The sequence below is a fragment of the Orcinus orca genome, chromosome 16 (assembly GCF_937001465.1).
Source record: "Orcinus orca chromosome 16, mOrcOrc1.1, whole genome shotgun sequence".
Taxonomy (NCBI): Eukaryota; Metazoa; Chordata; class Mammalia; order Artiodactyla; family Delphinidae; genus Orcinus; species Orcinus orca.
Genome location: NC_064574.1, coordinates 56,828,062 through 56,847,800, shown reverse-complemented (window position 1 = coordinate 56,847,800; position 19,739 = coordinate 56,828,062). Strand labels below are relative to the sequence as shown.

The window sequence follows — 19,739 nt, the reverse complement described above, 5'->3', positions numbered from 1 at the left end:
TGTCCTCTTGGTCTGGAATGCCTTCCACCCCTCCTCTGAGTCACTGGAGCAGTTCCCACTCAACCTTGAAGTTGAAACTCAGAGGCCTAACCTCCACCCTGACTTGGGCCTATCCTTTGTTCATGTACAATATCCTCCTGTATCCTGGTCCTTACGCTGGGTTGCTGTGACCTTTGCCCCACTGGAAGGTGAGCTGAGGGTAAGGACCACACCTTGTCCATCCCCATTACATGGCATGTCTTGGATGAACTCTGATGAACTGAATGGCCTCACCGGACTTCTCAGCCCAAGGCAGACTTAACGCAGGAAGAGAATTCCCCCAAGACATCCCTAAGAGGTGCTTAATCATAGGAGCTTCATAAGAACTTGTGAAAGAAGTCCTTACCCAAACCATTTCCAACCCAAAAGACCACATTTACTCTGATGTTTCCATTATAAATATTTTGTTTTTAATTTAAGAATACTGATTAACACAGGAAACAGAGTGAGTTCATGGACTTGCGCATATGGTCATCAGTTACACTGTGACGTGTTACTTCCTTTATCATTTATTGGCACTGTCAACAGAATACTGTAAACAAGATCACTTTGTATGCGTAAGTTGGCAAGGCTCCCTAGCTATGGTTTTCTACCATGAGCTGATATACAGATAGATATAGACAGGTATAGATATACAGATTATATTAATGTTGTGCACGAGTTTGCATGGTTACTGAGTGTCAGTAAAAATTATTTAAAAAACACCCATTTATAATAAAAGTGAGGATGTGCTAAGATTTGCCGTGACTGGACCTTGTTTTCTGTAAAAGTGATGAGATTTGCTGGCGACATTTACTAAACTCTATGGCACTAATGTGTGATGGATTCGTTTCCGGACCGTCGGCCACAGAAGTTCTTCTGCGTGGGCTCTGCCTGAGCCAGCACCCTGTCCTCTGGGCTCCCTATGTTTTCACCAACCTCTAGCAAGTTTCTTGAGCGCTGCTGAGAATGTTTTCGTTGAAATTCTCGCAGCTACACCTCCACTTCCAAAAGAGAACGTCTCAGGAACTCACTATGCCCTGAGTCAACGAGGACTGGCTGATAAATGGCTTAAAAAGTTTTATAAGTAACTTCCCTTGATAAGGAGTGAATAAGTCTGGAAATGACTTTCCAGATAAAAAAGATTTCATTTCTCTGTCTGTGCCCTGTGGGGAGAGAACAAAATATTGGAGCCACTCTCTCCACCAAAGAGAGCCAACGTTTCTGGTTGTGCCCTGGCTTAAAAACCTTTTGGACTCCAGCAATCTCATTGTATGTTTGGATCCAATGCTAAAGTTCTCAGGAGAAAGCATACATGAATTATGGTTTGGTTTGCATTTTGCTTGTTTGTTAAATAAGGCCTTGAATCTTGGGATATTGCCTGTGGAATCTGGATCCCCAGTGAAAAGTGTGAGGCTGTGAACTCATGTGTCTTTGCATATGCTGTTCCCTTTCTGCAACACTCTTCCTTGTCTTGTCTACTTGGTGAACTCTTGTTCATCCTGCAAAACCCTGCTCAAATGTCACTTTCTCCTTGGAACCTCCTCTGACCCTTAGGTGGATTGGGCCACTCCCTCTGATTTCCTGATGTTCCTACACATATGACTATTATGGCATTAATTGCTGGTTTAAGATTCTGTTGTCCGCAGTGGGATGTGAGTCCCTTGAGAGCAGGGACTAGGTTTTATTTCACCTTTGGATTTCTAGTGCTTAGCACTGGGCCTGGGACAGAGCAGGTAGTTAATGCACGTTTCATGAATGAATGACTGGATAAATAAATGAATATGCAAATGAGCGAAAGCTTGCAGAGAGGGAGGCTCCATTTAGTTGGCAGTGCGAACGCCCTTGGACACGGCAGAGCTCCTTAAAAGCAACGGATTAGCACTGAGTGCAGGAATGCAGGGTGAACCGGGATTCAGGGATTCCCCCTCGTCTGTTAAACACGTGACTGCCTTTCATTCTTGGCAAAAATAGGATGATGACCAAATCTGCTGAAAAGCGGAAGCAGAAAAAAACCAAACCACTTTGAGATCTTTGGATGGTTAGTTATTAAAAGAGAAAAGTGCTGAATTGAGAATCTTGATCTGCCCGGCTCCCAAAATAGTCAACCAAGGCACCAGGAGACCAAGTGGCTTCCTTTTGGACAGACTTCCTTCATCTACCCGCTAAACAACACTCATTGCTGGAGGACGACCAAATGCTCTTTTTAGGAGCATCTGAGGTCAAATCAGTTCCAAAATGGTCTCGCCTCCAGCAGAGACCCCCTTAGCCTCAGCCTTCATCCAATTAAGCCTCTAAGCATCACCTGCCTGGTCATCTCACAGTCACTCATGGCAGGAAAATCTCTGACTTGCAGGGGTAACGACAAGGAAGCCACCTTGCACCAACAGGCTACTTTTTCCTGCATGGAACTGTGGCGCCCTCAATTCATGATGCCTCCTGCAAGAAGACACCTAGTCCAGCTTTGATGTAGCAGCAAAGCCATTCCTGGGACGGCTCAGAAGTGGAGCAGAGGTGGATGAGCAGAGCTAGAGAAAGGGTCCCGGGGCGAGGGGTCCAGAGTCAGACCCCAGGTGCCGTGGGGACAGGAGGGGTCTCTGCTGCCCCAGGCCTGGGCTTACACTCCTGGGCGTGTGTCCCTGGGATGATCAGGTGCAGCTTTCTTTCCACAGAGGTCTGGGCTGACGTTTAACGGGACGGAGGGAATTTGGGGAACGAGGGTGGTGAGTAAGACCTGTTGGCGATGCCACCCAGAGATTCTCCCAGGACGAAGCCCCACGAAGGCGAGAATTCACAGTTTGGAGAGGAATCCCCGGATGGATCGGGGGAGTGGCCCTACTCTTTAGGAAGCCAGAAGACCCCTTCCCACACCCCCAAGCTCAATGCCGTGTCCCTACTCTCCTGCCTTAATATGCTCTGTCCTGCCCGTCACTGGACTGCGCATGGGACATGCTCAGAGCTTCGGGGCCTGGGCGCGAGGGGGAAGCATGTCTGTTTGCATAGCGCAGGGGGAGCCAGCGTCCTCCCCGTTCAGAACGTGTCACTTGAGAGGGACGGAACCCAGGAGTCCCAGCCACCAGCCCCAGGAGCAGGTATCATTCCCCTGACTGGCTTCCAAAGGTATCGTTGGGGTCGAGGGTGGCAGATAACCTGGCCAGGACCCTCGGGGCCCAACCTAAGACTATGTCCAGGGCTCAAGCAGAATTTCTGGGCTTAAAACCAATGTGTGCCATTGGCTTTGCAGGGAGAGAGCAAACCAGCCCCTCCCCTCCCCCCAAGCCACGAAAAACATCCCCTCCCCACAAATAATCCTCCAGTTTATGCATTCACCTCTGATACTTTAAGTGAAAACATGAATTAGGCAAACTAATCAATTTGACAAGGGGTGAGATCAGGGCTTCCTCAGAGCGTGGAGGAAATGGCTTCTTTACTTGAAGTCGGCTAAGATGTCGCTGAAAATATTGAGGAACAGGTGTGCGTGGTGGTCCCTGAAGACCAGAGTGGGACGGAAGCGGATGGATTTGTCGCCGCAGCCCCCCAGCATCAGGCCTAAAAGGAGAGGTGGGGGTGGGTTAGGGGCTTGGGCTCGGAGTCACGGGCCAGGGAGCCGGGCGGGGTCACACACGGTGGCTACCCCATCCGTCCGAACCGTTCTGTCCTTCCTTGCAGCCACCCGTCCAGCCCTCCTTCCCGTTCTCGCTCATCGGCCCGCTCAGCCGCCCTTCTCTCCCCTCCCTCCCTTCCAACTTTGAAGGCCAGCTCTGCTGCCCCTGAGCTAGGCCTGCTGATTGAGAAATCCTGACACAAAGTCCTGGCCTTCCAGAAACTCGTGGTGTGGCAGGGAAAGAAAATAAGAAATAAATTACACAAGTGTGGGCAGGTCAGCAGCGCTTATGAAGGATGGAATCTGAGTTTTGGATTTTTTTTGGGCCGTGCTTCGCGGCTTGCAGGATCTCAGTTCCCCAACCGGGGATCCAACCCGGGGCCCCGGCAGTGAGAGCGTGGCGTTCTAACCACTGGATCGCCAGGGAATTCTCGGAATCTGCTTCTTTTAAAGGGCGATTTCACCTTTGACTAGATGGGGCTCTTTGGCTGGGTTGTATAGCGTCTCTGAGACTCAGTTTTTTCACTCTCAAGAGGAGGTGAATTACCCCTGCCCTTCAGGGCTGCTGCAGGATTCTCTAAGCTGGTCCGGGTGAAAGACACCAGCTTTGACACATAGTAGGCTCTCTGATCTGCCCCACTTAAAACTTCCATGGCTCCTATAGCTCTTAGGAGAAAGTCCACAATCTCGAACCTCATCCCCAGGCTGACGTGAACCTGATTCACCCCCTGCCACCCGTCTGTCCCTCGTTCCACACCATGCATTTGTTTTCTCCCTCTGTATGCCCCATTCTGCCCAGCTAAAGGCACACATCCCTTCCCCTGCCTGGAATGCTCCTTCTCACCTTCTTCACCTGGCCAATCCCTATTCATCCGGCGAGATGTAGGGTAAAATGCCACTTCCTCAAGGAAGCCTTCCCTGATTTCCTGGACATTTTCCCCAGCTATTCGTTCTCTAACTCCTTTTCCTCTGTTCTAGGACTTATAACTGTAATAGATTGTTTATGGAATATTCTCTTTGATGTCACCCCTTCCTGCTAGACTGCAAGCTCCTTGAAGGAAGGGACCCTGGCTCTCCTGACCCTCTGCAGAGTTCGTACCTCTCACCTTCTGCTCACCTTCTTGGCGAATATCGTTGAATGAATAAATGTATAAGGAAAGCTCCCTGGTAACTTTCTCTTCTTTTGAGAAGGCAATTCAGACTATTTTTAGTCCTGTGAATCACCTTCCCCTCCCCCTCCCTCCAGGCCCCCCACCAGGAAATGTGGGTACCCCTGGCTGCCTTACCTTTGTTTCTGGCTATTGAAATGAGTTTATTCCGTATGGATTCATCTGGCGTGTCGAAGGAGCAGAAGGTGCCTCGTCCTCTCACTCTGCTGATGAGCTGGGGGTACCGGGCCTGCAGTGGGGACACAAGGCCGGCATCAAAGCCAAGGAAGGCAGCCATCAGCCCACGTGGACCTCATGGCCACTCAGGACAGGGGCGGCCTGCGTTTGTGAGAGCCTCAGAACAACAAGATCCCTGCCGAGCCCGGCCCTGGCGCGTCCCATACTCCAGCACCAACTGCAAGCAGGGTGCATCTGTCCCGCCAGGGGACATAAGTAAGTGCCTGACATTTCTTCTGCCACGCTGGTGACAGGGGAAGGAACATTGTGGCAGGAGGGAAGGGCCCAATCCTTCCACCCTTCCCAGAGGCTTTTCCTAGCACCTACCCCTGCCCAGCCTCAGTCTAAATGCAAATCCAGCCCAAGAAAAGAAAAAGAAATTCCCCCTAGAGCTACAGCACAGTTAGAGGCTCTCAGCTATCTCAGCAGCCACACTTACCCCTTCAGAGTCTGCAATCAGGCAGATCTGGGTTTAAAGCTCCCCATTCTCCTCCAGAAAATGAGGAGAATTATAGTTTCCTAACTTCAAGTTGTTCTGGGTTAAGGGTGCCAGAAGAAAAACAGGACACCCAGTTCAATTTCAGATAAGCAACTTCTAATTTTTTAGTATAAATATGTCCCAAACATTGCATGGGATATACTTACGCTAAAAAGAAAAAAAATTAGTTGCCATCTTTTAAATTTAACCGGTGTCCTGGCATCCCTACCTGGGAGAGGAAGACGGTGGTCCCTGAAGCTCCTGCCTCTGCCCTGTGACTGGAACCAAGTCCAGTGTCTGCCCTTCCCTCCTGGGCTTCAGACTTGTGAAATCTAAATTTAACTGCGGGGGGGACCTGCTTTTTTTCCCCCCTAAATGCAGCAATCCTATTCTGAGGATTAAATGAGATAAGGCACCTAACATAATGCTTGGCACAGAGCAAGTTCTCAATTAATGGAAATAATAATAAATAATAATAATAATTATTGTTATGTCCTTGATCACGTCAGAGAGGTAAACGCTGGCAAAGAGCATGGGCTTGGGAATTCCCTGGTGGTCCAGTGGTTAGGACTTGGCACTTTCACTGCCGGGGGCCTGGGTTCTATCCCTAGTTGGGGAACTAAGATCCTGTCAAAAAATAGAAAAAAAAAAAAAAGAACATGGGCTTTGAAGGCTACAAGAATCAGGTTCAAACCCCAGTGCAAGCTGTGTAACTTTGGACAAGTTAATAACCCGCCACACCTCAGTTTCCTCATCTGTAGAATAAGGATCATGGTGGTGTCTACGCCCACAGCGTTACTGTTGGACTTAAGAGTGTATGAGATCCCCTATTACGGAACTTGGCAGGAGCAGGCTCTCAGTAAATGGAAGCTGTTACCACTACCATCCCTCCTCGCTTCGTCATCACCATCACCATCACCATCACCATCAGTGGATCTGCTCAGCTCACTGGTGACTGGGTGCTTCAAGGAAGGGCTCTTTGTATCCAGCCCTCTGGGGTTAGGGTCATCTCTCCTCCTAACTCCTGGGCTGGGCTGGCCAGTCCTGGAAACACTGGTTCCTCCCAGCAGCATCCCCCGTCCCCAAATCTACGAGAGCGTGTCGGGCAGGGAGTAGACATAACAAAGACAAATAATTATAATAAAGAGCTCTACTGTCCAGTGAGGTGGCCACATGTAGCTGTTGAAATGTGAGTCCAAATTGGAATGCACTGTAAGTGTAAAGTACATACTGGATTTCAAAGACTTATTGTGAGAAGAAGAATAAGAAATATTGAATTATATATTGGTGGCATGTTGAAATAATATTTTAGATATGATGGGTTAAGTAAAATATATTATTCAAATTAATTTCAGCTCCTTCTTTTTCACTTTTAGTATAGGTACTAGGACCTTTGAAGTTATGTGCATAGCTAGCAATCTGTTCCCCTGGAGAGCACTGCTACGGAGTGATCAGGATGTAGAAGGTGGCCTAGAGGAGGGAATAGTGGGCAAATGGGTGGGAACGAGAGACAGGGAACATTGGAGAGGTTTCTCAAAGGAGGGATGCCTGAACTCAGTGTCAGCAGAAAACCGGGAGTTCAGGAACTGGGAACGGGGTTGGGATAGAGCGGTGGGAAGGCGTCCCCTACAGAAATGGCGCAGCCTATTCAGAATCGCTGGGGCAGCGGGTGTGATGCTACACTGAAGAGCTCAGCTGCTGCCCGCGGGGGCTGTGGGGAGCCGTGGATGGGGATCCGGGAGGGCCGGGCGGAGTACCTGGAGGTCCAGCAGTCCCGTGAGCAGGACCTTCCCAGCATGGGCCGCGTTATTCAGCAGGTCCTCCCGCTTGATGATGTTGATGACCTCAGCCAGCAGCAGGTTCTTGGACGGGTCCCCCAGCCACGTGTTGAAGATCCGGTAAGGCTGGAACAAGACACAGGGCATCAGAAGGGTTCCAGGCACACACCAGACACACTCCTCCCCATTTAAGAGGAGAGAGACTAACCCAGCGAGTAGCTACTAAGTGCTGGGAGGATATCGCATATGGTCTCACCAAAATCGCTCCGTAACAGCAACCCTGTAGGCAGGTACTACTATTAGGGACACCAACTTGTCCAGGTCCTGGGAAATCCCTCAGTCCTGGGGAAACCGAGATGGTTGGCCCCTAATTACCGTAATCCTCATTTTATAAAGGAGGAAGCTGAGGTGCTGAGCGGTTGAGTGATTTGTCTGTGAAAATATGGCCCCTTAGGTGGTGGAGGGAGTGGATTGGTGGCAGTCTGACCCTCAAAGACCACCCGCTTTACTCCCCCTTCAGCGTGTCAATGCAGCCAACTAAAACACACTTCCCAGCCTCTCTTGCAGCTAGGAGTGGCCATGTGACCAGATCTTAGTCAAAAGTGGTAGAAACAGAAATGTTGTGGGATTTCTGGGAAGGCTGCTTAAAGACGAGAAGGGGGCCACTTTATCCTTCCCTCCTTTTTCCTTCCTACTGCGTCAAATTGAGACAGCGCTCCAGTAGCCATTTTGGATCATGAAGTGACCTTGAGGGTAGAAGCTACATGCAGGAATGGTGGAAGGAACGATCCTGGGCCCTTGATGACTCTGTGCGTGTGTGTGTGTGTGTGCGCGTGTGTGTGTGTGTATGAGAATCCATACGTACACGTGGCAGTACAGTAAAATGGTTTAGAGTATGAGCTCTGGGTTTAAATCTTGACTTTGTCACTTAACAGGCTGTGTAACCTTAGACAACTTACTTAACCTCTCTGTGCCTGATTCCTCATTAGCAGAACGGGAGAGAAAAATACCATCTACTTGGTTAGACTGTTGTAAGGATTAAAAGTACAAGAGGAATACTTAGAACTGGGCCGGGCCCAGAGCAAATGCTCCATTCAGCGCAGCAGCTATAGTAACAATATTTTTGCTTGTGCACAAAGCAAAATATTAGAAGCCTGACAATGGGCTGCTATGAAGTCAGCCCTGCAGAGAGAGCTGGGGCAATCGTAATCACTGGCTTTAAATTAACCTGTTAAGAACTAGGCTTCAGGAAACCTCTGTGACACATTAGGTATTCACTTAGTTCCTTGTTGGTGAGAAAGAAGCAGTAATGAGAAGTCGATGCCCCTTGCCCCGCCTCCCTCCCCTGCCCTGGACAGGAGAGGGTCCACACTCACAGCGTTGGGCCTCAACTCCTCCTTGTGGAAGAAGCCCCCGGTCATCATCTTCTTGCTGAAGGTCATCACGTCTGCTGGGTCATCCAAGCCCCAGTGCTCGTGGGCCCAGAACTTGCCGGTGCAGCCTCCTCCGGTCTGGACCTCATCCACCAAGAAGGCACAGCCGTGCTGGCCGACATGGAATGAAGGAGAAATAAACACCCAGCGCAACTCGCCCACCTCGGACCCCCAAATCCAGCCCAAGAGCCACTGCTTTCTGAACCTCAAACCAAGCCTGTGTTCTTGGGCTGTGCAAAACCAAACTAAGGCTGCAGGAGGGCAGTTCCAGCAGGGCTGTGTCTGCACGTGGCCTCAAACTGCTCAGCCGGTATGAAACCGGAACATCAAATGCTCCCTGAACCATCGGCTTCGGTCCCTGAGCAAGTTGCCCTGCTCAGAAGGAAGGGTGTCCCAACTGTAAGGCAGCCCCATTTCCCAAACTTCCGGTGCAGTGTTTGCCAGCTCTGCTCATCACCCGGACTATTATTTACTTAGCATTTGTGTTTAAATCAACTCGTGTCATGTCACCTTTATCCGTGAACTGACTGCTTGGACAGGCCAGTTATACGTGCAAGACACGTTAAAATAGACATGATATTAACATGAAGTTTGTTCATTTGGCTTCTGTTCAGTGTGGACCACAATGGGCTGAAAGATGAGGTGGGGTCCCTAGAAAGAAAAGGGAGGAGGCTTAGGCTTTCCCCAGGATGTTCTCTTGATTGGGAATGTCCCCGACTAGGACGGCAGGTTGGAGACTGACTTTGGAATAAGATTTTAGGGGAGAATCCCCCGTCCTGCCCTCACCCCCAACTTCTCTACCCATGAGGCCGACAGGCAGCCTCTGAACATCTGGAAGTTTAAAAGGACCCCAGGCTAACCCTTTGCTCTGGAAAACCAACTGGAAATGGCCCATGGCCCCATCCAGCCCTGGCCCTGTGTGCTGACCTTCCTGGAGATGTCCCTCAGCTTCCGGAAGAAGTCGTCCGATGCGTGGTTGTCTCCACCCTCAGACTGGATGGGCTCCACTATGATCCCCGCCACCGTCTTCTTCTTCTTCCGGTATTTCACGATCAGGTCCTCCACCTGGATTCCAAAGGGGGACATGACAAGGATTCGTGGAGGCTCTTGGGCAGCCTCAGAGGATGGGCATGTGGGGTGCTGTGGACCCCTGGAATTTAAGTTGAAAATGTCACAGTGTCTTATCATTACATAGAATACACAATGGAGAAAAGACAATCTCTTCAGCAAGTGGTGCTGGGAAAGCTGTACAGCCACATGTAAATCAATGAAGTTAGAACACACCCTCACACCATACACAAAATAAACTCAAAATGGCTTAAAGACTTAAATATTCAATATAAGACACAGCACTATAAAACTCGTAGGAGAGAACATAGGCAGAACATTCTCTGACATGAACTGTAGCAATGTTTTCTTAGATCAGTCTCCCAAAGCAATAGAAATAAAAGCAAAAATAAACAAATGGGACCTAATCAAACTTATAAGCTTTTGCACAGCAAAGTAAACCATAAACAAAAGGAAAAGACAACCTACAGACTGGAAGAAAATATTTGCAAACGATGCGACTGATAAGGACTTAATTTCCAAAATATACAAACAGCTCATACAACTCAGTAACAAAAAAACAAACAACCCAATCAAGAAATGGACAGAAGACCTAACAGACATTTCTCCAAAGAAGACATACAGATGGCCAACAGACACATGAAAAGATGCTCAGCATCACTAATTATTAGGGAAATGCAAATCAAAACTACTATGAGGTATCACCTCACACCAGTCAGAATGGCCATCATTAAAAAGTCTACAAATAACAAATGCTGGAGAGCGTGTGGAGAAAAGGGAACCCTCCTACACTGTTGGTGGGAATGTAAATTAGTGCAGCCACTATGGAGAACAGTATGGAGGTTCCTTAACAAAGTAAAAATAGAGTTACCATATGATCCAGCAATCCCACTCCTGGGCATATATCCAGAGAAAACTCTAATTTGAAAGATACATGAACCCCTATGTTTAGAGCAGCACTATTTACAATAGCCAAGAGGTGGAAGCAACCTAAATGTCCATTAACAGATGAATGGATAAAGAAGATGTGCTATAAATATACAATGGAATATTATTTAGCCATAAAAAAGAATGAAATAATGCCATTTGCAGTTACATAGATGGACCTAGAGATTATCATACTAAGTGAAGTAAGCCAGACAGAAAAAAACAAATGTCATATGATAGCGCTTATATGTGCAATCTAAAAAACCATACAGGGACTTCCCTGGTGGTCCAGTGGTTAAGACTCTGCACTTCTACTGCAGGGGGCATGGGTTCGATCCCTGGTCGGGGAACTAAGATCCCGCATGCCACGCGGTGCGGCCAAAAAAAAATGAAAAAAAAAATACAGATGAACTTACTTACAAAACAGAATCAGACTCACAGACATAGAAAACAAACTTACGGGAAAGTGTGGGGAGGGAGGGATAAATTAGGAGTTTGGCATTAGCAGATACAAGCTACTATATATAAAACAGATAACCAACAAGGTCCTACTGTATAGCACAGGAAACTATATTCAATATCTTGTAATAATCCATAATAGAAAAGAATCTGAAAAAGAATATATATATACATACATATATATATGACTGAATCACTTTGCCACCGCAATGAGAAGCCCGCACACCACAAAAAAGAGTGCCCCCTGCTCGCCAACTAGAGAAAAGCCCGCGTGCAGCAACGAAGACCCAACGCAGCCAAAAAATAAAAATAAAAATTTAACTTTTTTGGGCTTCCCTGGTGGCGCAGTGGTTGAGAGTCCGCCTGCCGATGCAGGGGACACGGGTTTGTGTCCCGGTCCGGGAGGATCCCACATGCCGCGGAGCGGCTGGGCCCGTGGGCCATGGCCGCTGAGCCTGCACGTCCTGGAGCCTGTGCTCCACAACGGGAGAGGCCACAACAGTGAGAGGCCCATGTACCGCAAAAAAAAAAAAAAAAAAATTTAACTTTTTTAAACTATTTTTTTAAATTGAAGTATAGTTAATTTACAATGTGTTAGTTTCTGGTGTACAGCAAAGTGACTCAGTTACATACACACACACACACACACACACACACACATATTCTTTTTCAGATTCTCCTCCATTATAGGTCATTATAAGAAAAAAAATTTTAACTGTTAACAGTGAGAAAAGCATCTTATTTTCCCCAAGAGGTTATATTTCTTGAACTCTTGCTCTAAAATGGGCCTCTTCTTACAGATAATTAAAGACTAATAATTGTTGATACTTGGGGCTTCCCTGGTGGTGCGGTGGTTAAGAATCCGCCTGCCAATGCAGGGGACACGGGCTTGACCCCTGGTCCGGGAAGATCCCACATGCCGTGGAGCAACTAAGCCCATGCGCCACAACTACTGAGCCTGCGCTCTAGAGCCCCCGAGCCACAACTACTGAGCCTGCGCACCTAGAGCCCACGCTCCGCAACAAGAGAAGCCACCGCAATGAGAAGCCCGTGCACCGCGATGAAGAGTAGCCCCCGCTCACCGCAACTAAAGAAAGCCTGCGTGCAGCAATGAAGACCCAATGCAGCCAAAGATAAAAATAAATAAATAAATTTATAAAAAATAAAAAAAATAATTGTGATAATTTTTAAATAATTTAATAATTACACATAATTGAAAAAACCCAAACCATACACCTGGAGAGAGTAACAAGTACAATCTTTCCCTGTTATGCAGAATTAAGGAAAAACCTTCTATTTGGATGATGCAGTTTTAGCCTCGGTCTCACCAATTGCCCCAGGGAAGCTCTAAGATGCTTTTCTTTGCAATCAGTGTCATCTGCAATTTGTCATCATATAGCTATTTTCTTGCTTATTTGTCCAGTGCTGTGTTTCTGACTACCCTATACTCTCTGATAGGATGCAGGAAAGACATGTGGCTAGCAAGCGCTTGGAATGTAGCTGGTCCAAACTGAGATGTGCTCTACGTGTAAAATACAGCGTTTCAAAGATCTAACACGAAAAAAGACTATAAAAACATGTCATCAATAATTTTAAAATATTAATGACATGACACAATATTTTCGATACACTGGGTTCAATAAAATGTTATTAAAATTAATTTCACCCAATTATTTTTACTTTTAAAAAATGTAGTTACTAGAAAAGCTGTAGTGACATTTAGCTTGCCTTATTTTGCTTGGACTGCATCACCTTGTCTCTTTTATTTACCACTAAATACCCAGCGCCTAGCACCTTGCTTTACACCTAGTAGGTGTTAACTATTAATTAAAAAGAATGATGAGCTTAAGAGGCAAGCCAGCCTTATGTGAGCTCAAATCCAAATCTGAAGAGTGATAGCCATTCCCCGCCACCCCACACCCTGCAACAGAATCCTTCCAATGTCTTACATGGAACCCCAATATATGGGACAGATCAAAGGGGGGCTGTTGTGGTTGAAGTGGAGGCACGGGGACCAGAGTTGCCCATCCTTAGTCCCTCCCCGCCCCCACTGCAACCTCCAGGGCTCCCAAAAAAGCCCCAGGATTCTGGAGAAGACTGACACACAGTGGACTACAGGATCCCATGGAATTGTTTTTCCTATGAGCTGCCCTGTATTCTTTCCATCAATTCATTTTCTCTTACTCCAGAGGCAATGAAGCTTGTCCCCAAAGAGACTCACATGATACAGAAGTTGGTACCAGAAGCGGGGTGATGGAGGCTGGGTGGCAAAATCAATGTCTCAGTACCTTTCCTAACATGGAACATTGGGGCAGGAAGCGCCCCCGTCCCTCCGTCCCACCCAGGGAGCGCCACACAGGTCCCTGGATAAACTCTTTGTGTGTTCCTCTTCCCCGGGGCTAAGTCTTGGGGTGAGGGGTTGAGGGGGAGGTGAGGGGAGGACCTGGGGGTTACCTCTTCTAGACAACGGGCCTCTTCTTGTTGGTTCTCTTTCACAAACTCTTCCAGAGGATACTTCAGCCGTGGGAATGGTGCAATGGGCCAGTCGAAGGAAGGGATGTCGATCTTGTGAATAGCTTTGGAGTGCGTGGTCGCTAAGCAACCTAAGCCCAGCACAACAGAAGAGCAGAGGTTGGCTCAGGGAAGGAGGATGGACGGTCTCTGAGGAAGAGACGGGGCAGCCCAGGGAGGCCCGGTGCCTGCAGAACCCCAGTTCTGGGAACATCCTGAAGCTGAGGTGGCACCCATGTGTCTTAATCTGTATATGTATGTATGTATGTATGTATGTATGTATGTATGTATGTATGTATGTATGTGTGTGTGTGTGTGTGTGTGTGTGTCTTTGCTTTCTGATCTATCACAGACTAACACAGACTTTGAAGGAAGAGAGACAAGGACTGAAATCCTAGCTCTGCCCCTGCATGGGCTTGGAATGTTCCTTCCCTTGCCGAGCCTCAGTTTCCACATCTGCAAAGTGGCAACAGCCGTCCCCAGTCTCCAGGGAACGGTATGCAATCAATGAGACAATACGTGGAAGCCGCCAGCGCCAGATAGAGGCAGCCGTCACTATTGTTGTTGTTATTATTACTCTACCTGCCACCTTGGGATCTCACGGCCCTCCTTACCCATGGTCCTCCCATGGAAGGCACCCATGAAGGAGAGGATGCTGTAGTCGGGGCACCCGGGGGCCTGGAACCAAGAAACAGCCGTCAGTCAGGGTTGTGAGCTGGGGACCCACATGGTGGCCCCCACGATCCTCGAGGTGTACGAAAGTCTCAGGAGAACCGGGATCCCCTCTCAGGCAGAAGTTACAAACTGGACTCCAGAGGTCTGTATCCAGCCCACACGTGGTGTTTTCTGTTTGTTTTTTATCAAGAGATTTCATGAAATAGATATCCTGAACCTCTGTCTTCTCACAAGTTCTGCACCACGTGGGCCCATTTTTCTCGGTCAAGCCTGAAGGTGGGCGGGCACGCTGGCCCTGGGCCCTCACCACCCACCTTTCTCCTTTCCGTCACTGGCAGGTGTCCGCAGGCTTTTCAAACTCCCCTGCCTCAGTCCCCCTGCCCCCCCGACTGCTCCCACAGCCCACAGATGGGCCAGGTGCTGGTGGTGGTACCTGCCTCCTGTGACCTGAGGTTGAGCTGGGCCCCACACAGGACATGCCCAGGCTTTGGATGAGGTCTGCTGGGCCAGAGCGGGAGGGTGGGACCCCCAGCTTTCCCTCTCCCCACGGGGCTGCCCCTGAGCTCAGGAGGGACTCATGAACCCTAGTCTTCTTCCAGCCCCAAGCGAATGGCGCAGCAGCACTGCCTTCTGACCCTCCAGCTGGCAAGGGAATCAGACCTGCCTCCAGTGACTCAGGAGCCGCTGGGGACACGGCAGAGGCCACCTTGGGGGCCCCTGAGTCTCTGGGAGGTTGTATGGCATTTTCTCAGGCCGGCTGATCTCCACTGGGTCCCTGAGACCCCCAGGAAAATCTCCAAGACCTCTTCCCACAAATCCCAGAATGCCCTCTTGTCATATGCCTTTGTTAGTCTCCAAATGTGATATATAGGGCGTAACTTGTTTTACTGCACTTCACAGATGTTGCACTTTTTTACAGATTGAAGGTTTGTGGCAACCCTGCATGGAACAAGTCTTCTGGAGCCATTTTCCAACGGCATTTGCTCACTTCGTGTCTCTGTGTCACATTTTGGTAATTCTCACAATATTTGCGACTTTTGGGTTATTATTCTGCTTGTCATGGCGACCTGCGATCGGTGATCTGTGATGTTGCTACTACAACTCCCTGAAGGCTCAGATGATGGTTAGCATTTTTCAGCAATGAAGTATTTTTGAATTAACGTGTGTACATTTTTTTAAGACGTTAAGGCTATTGCACATTTAATGGACTACAGTATAGTATAAACATAACTTTCTATGCACTGAGAAACTAAAAAAAACATGTGACTCGCTTTATTGTGATATTTGCTTTAGCGGGGTGATCTGGAACCGAACCCCCAGTATCTCTGAGGTGTGCCCCTATGCTGATTTACACGGTTGAGAGCACAGTGCCTATGCAACTTACATCCCACTGTTTTCACTAAATTATAGCACACGTGTCTCCAGGCCAAGAGAAACCCTTTGTGATTATTCTAGCTGCAGAACTTTGTGTCTGGACACAGTGGGTAACTGAATTCAGTGGCTCTCGATCTGCAAACACCCGCCCCCCCACCCCTTTTTTTAAGCGGTATACACTTCTGCCTCAATCATAGTGGGATTTAGGGGAAGGACTGGCCTGCTCTGACTGAAGCTGGCTGGGAATCTTGGAGCCTTACTTGGTCTTCCCCGTGCACCCCCGACTGTTGTACCCCAACACTGGCCCCCTTGGTGCCTCCCTGAACTGCTGGGGTTCCACTTGGAACCCCTACACTTAATCCATCTTTCCCCATTACTGGATATACAGGTGGTTGCCAATCTAAACACCAACGAGTGAACACCCTTGCACATACATTTGTGTTGACATTTTGGATTATTCTAGAGAATACATGAAATGCCACTTTAGGCGGGTCAAATACAGGCAGCTGTCCTGGGAAACTGATGAGTGCTAGTCGGAAGAGTTCCACTCGGCCGGCCTTGAAACCAAGGGAATGGACTAGGGGGTTGGAATGCTTGAGGATCCCTTGTTGTGGACTGAATGTTTAAGTCACCCTCAAGTTCATATATTGAAGCCCTAACCCCCAGTGTAATGGTATCTGAACATGGGGTCTTTGGGTGGTACTTGGGGTTGGACGAGGTCATGTGGTTGGGGCCCTGTGATGGGATTAGTGCCCTTATAGGAATGGACACCAGAGAGCCTGATCCCTCTCCCTGAGATAGATGGAGGACACAGTGAGAAGGTGGACATCCCCAAGCCAGGAAGAGAGCCTGCCCTGGGAAACTGGATTGGCCAGCACATTGACCTTGGACTTCCAGCCTCCAGGACTGTGAGAAAAATACATCATACATGTCTGTTGCTTAGGCCACCCTGTCTAGGGGTTTTGTTATGGCAGCCTGCGCTAACTAAGACACCCTCCTACTTGAGGAGGACAGGGCCCCACGCATGAGGAGGAGGGGATGCTGGGCTCACCTGGTTGATCATGCACGTCTCCAGCTCTTCCTTGGAGAAACCCGATTGGCCCCTTTCCTTGCTCTGATAAAATGGAACAGAACAAACTCTCAGAGATGCTCTGGGGCAGGAAGGGCTCCCACTTTCCACCCAAACCAACATCTAGTCAACGAGGGGATGCTTTCTCAAAAGCTGATCATATACGCGTTGACGTTACACGTATGGACTGAAGCATGAGACCATTCATTGTCCTTGTGATGAAATAAATAGATGGATGAATAAGTTGCTTTACTAGTCTACTGGCAACAGTGAAGATCTGTGAGATGGTAGTTATTTCAGGTAACACAGTATAATGACACTGGGGAGGTTTTACACGACACACTGCCAGGATGTTTGGAAAACCCGGTCCAGGCAGTGGCCCTCCTTGGATTTCAACCATGGCCACTGATGTCCAGTACTCTGGCCAGCTGGGATGAACAGTCGGACAAGGGCTGAGTGTGTGGCTGGGGGCTGGGGGGCCTGTGTGTGTGTGTGCACGTTGCATGCATACAAGCCCCAAACCTCACCCGGTACCACATGAAGATGGTCTTGAAGGCGTTTTCGTTGGAGCAGGAACCGCAGGCCATCGTGATGAGCTGGGACATGCCTTTAGGAGCCACCTGTGGGAGGGAAACAGCTGTGGGCTCCCCACCCCCTCAGCTGGAGCGGGGCCTCTGCAGGGGCTGCACACTGGGCCCTGGAGGCTGTGGGAGGCTGGGAGGGAAACAGGGATGCAGTCCCGGAGGCAGTCTGACTGGGGCGGGGTGGTCGAGAGGCCCCAAAAGGCCCCAGGTTGGAGCCCAGAGAGGAAAAAAGGCGAAGAAAAGCCCAGACATCCCTCCTGACGCAACCTCTGCCCAGAGACACCCACATTTTACAGGTGGGAATTCGGGGTTCTGAAGGACTCTAATCCTTGTAGCAACTGAAACCCAAATGAGGACTGAAGGGCACAGGCAAAGGCCCTGTCGTGGGATCAATACTAACTTCCCCGGGTTCCCTTTTTCCCGCACACAAGGGATCACAGCTTTTCTTGCAAAGGAAAATTAAAAAGACTCTTCATGAAAGAAACAGCACGAAGAGCAAGACTGAAGTAGAAACATCCCATCCTTAATCATTATGGATCTCAGTTCTTTCCTTCCCTGCTGCTCCAGCCTCCTGGAGACCAGAGATGCAGGCCAGCATGGTGAAGGGCAGAGGTGGGTTCTCACGGTGGCAAGCTGTCCCCACAGACTCACTGAGAGCAGGGACTCCCGGAGCTTCTCCACAAAGTTCTCAGGAGGAAAGACTCCGAGGGCAGGTCTGTTGATGAATGTGCTCTGCAAAAAAGCCAGGAGACCAGCAGTGACTTCTCGACCTGACCCAGCTCCCACCCACCAGCAATGCTTTTCAGAGTGGATGTGTTCCACGCTGTGGGGAATGATATAAATACTTCCCTGCATTTTTAGAGAAATCCACTAGGATTGCTCTGGGTTTAAAACAAAGTGTCAATTTCTTGGTTGGGATATTGCACTATCACTAGGTAAGATGCTACCATCGGGGGAAACTGGATAGAAAATACATGAGACCTCTTTGTACTATTTTTTGCACCTCCCTCTGAATCTGCAATCTTAAAAAAAAATCAGAATGATTGAAAAACAAAAAATGGACGATAACAATTACTGGTGAGAATTCTCATTCACGGCTGGTGGGGATGTAACGTGGTGCGGCCGCTTTGGAAAACAGGTTGGTAGTTTCCTATAATGTTAAACAGACACACACCCTACGACCCAGCAGTTCGCTCTGAGGTATTTACCTAAGAGAAAAATGACAGCATATGTCAGACAACGATGTGAATGGATATGAAGGTTTGTTGTGGCTTTTATCTTCAGTTGCCAAGAAATGGAAACAGCCCAAATGTCCTTCCACTGGGGAAACGATAAATAGACCGTGGTACAGGCACACCATGGAACGCTGCTCAGCAATGAAATGAACAATCTACCCACACACTTAACAACACGGGAGACTCTCAAAGTCACGATGCCGAGTGAAAGCAGCTGGAATCAGAGGGTCACCCACTGCAGGGCTCCATTCCTACGCCATTCTGGAAGAGGCAGAACTATCGGGACAGAACACAGCTCACGGCTGTCAGGGGCTGGGGTGCGATCGGCTACCCATGGGCTCAGGGGAATGTTTGGGGAGATGAACGGTTTGTGTCTGGATTTTTTTGGATTGTGGTTAAAAAACAAGTAACATAAAAACAAACAAACAAAAAAAAAACAAGTAACATAAAATTTACCATCTTAGTCATTTCTAAGCACATAGTTCTCAGTAATGTTAAGAATATTCATATTGTTATGCAATCATCATCACCATCCATCTCCAGAACTCTTTCATCTTACAAAACTGGAGCTCTGGCCCTACTAAACACTGACTCGCCATTCTCCCCTCCCTCCAGCCCCTGGCCACCAGCATTCTACTTCCTGTCTCTGCTTTTGAGGCCGCTAACCACCTCAAATAAGTGGAATCAAACACTGTGTGTCCTTTTGCCACTGGTTTATTTCACTTAGCATAATGTCCTCTAGGTTCATCCATGTTACAGCATACGGCAGATTTTCTTTCCTTTTTTTTTTTTTTCTCCTTTCCTTTTTAAGGCTGAATAATACTCCACTGTATGGATATGCCACATTTCCTGTATCTGTTCATCTGCTGATGGACACTTAGGTTGCTTCCACCTTTGGGCTACTGTGAACAGTATGAATATGGGTGTGCAAATGTCCGGGTTTTGACAGTGGCTGTACAATTATGCATTTTTAAAATTTTTTAAATTTTTATTTATTTATTTTTTGGCTTGTGGGATCTTAGTTCCCCGAGCAGGGATCAAACCTGTGCCCCCTGCAGTGCAAGCGTGGAGTCCTAACCACTGGACCACCAGGGAATTCCCAGATTATGCGTTTGTTGAAACCACAGAACTGTACCTGCGA

The 19,739-nt window shown here is 48.4% G+C and overlaps 1 protein-coding gene and 1 non-coding gene across 3 annotated transcripts in view; one reads left to right on the top strand and one right to left on the bottom strand.

Moving 5' to 3' along the window:
* Positions 1–426: 426 nt before the first annotated feature.
* Positions 427–19,739, bottom strand: part of ABAT (4-aminobutyrate aminotransferase) — a 90,375-nt gene continuing 71,062 nt past the window's right edge. For both annotated transcript variants that reach the window (XM_004270199.3, XM_049699926.1), the window contains 10 exons: positions 18,015–18,095; positions 17,307–17,399; positions 16,762–16,824; positions 14,276–14,339; positions 13,605–13,753; positions 9,624–9,761; positions 8,640–8,807; positions 7,243–7,389; positions 4,909–5,020; positions 427–3,567 (listed from right to left, as the gene is read on the bottom strand). In XM_004270199.3, coding sequence (XP_004270247.1) covers positions 3,446–3,567; positions 4,909–5,020; positions 7,243–7,389; positions 8,640–8,807; positions 9,624–9,761; positions 13,605–13,753; positions 14,276–14,339; positions 16,762–16,824; positions 17,307–17,399; positions 18,015–18,095 — 1,137 coding nt within the window. In that variant the 3' untranslated portion in view covers positions 427–3,445. The remainder of the gene's footprint in view (positions 3,568–4,908; positions 5,021–7,242; positions 7,390–8,639; positions 8,808–9,623; positions 9,762–13,604; positions 13,754–14,275; positions 14,340–16,761; positions 16,825–17,306; positions 17,400–18,014; positions 18,096–19,739) is intronic.
* TRNAR-UCU (transfer RNA arginine (anticodon UCU)) lies at positions 10,969–11,041 on the top strand. The gene has a single exon. It is a non-coding gene; the product is annotated as a tRNA-Arg (tRNA).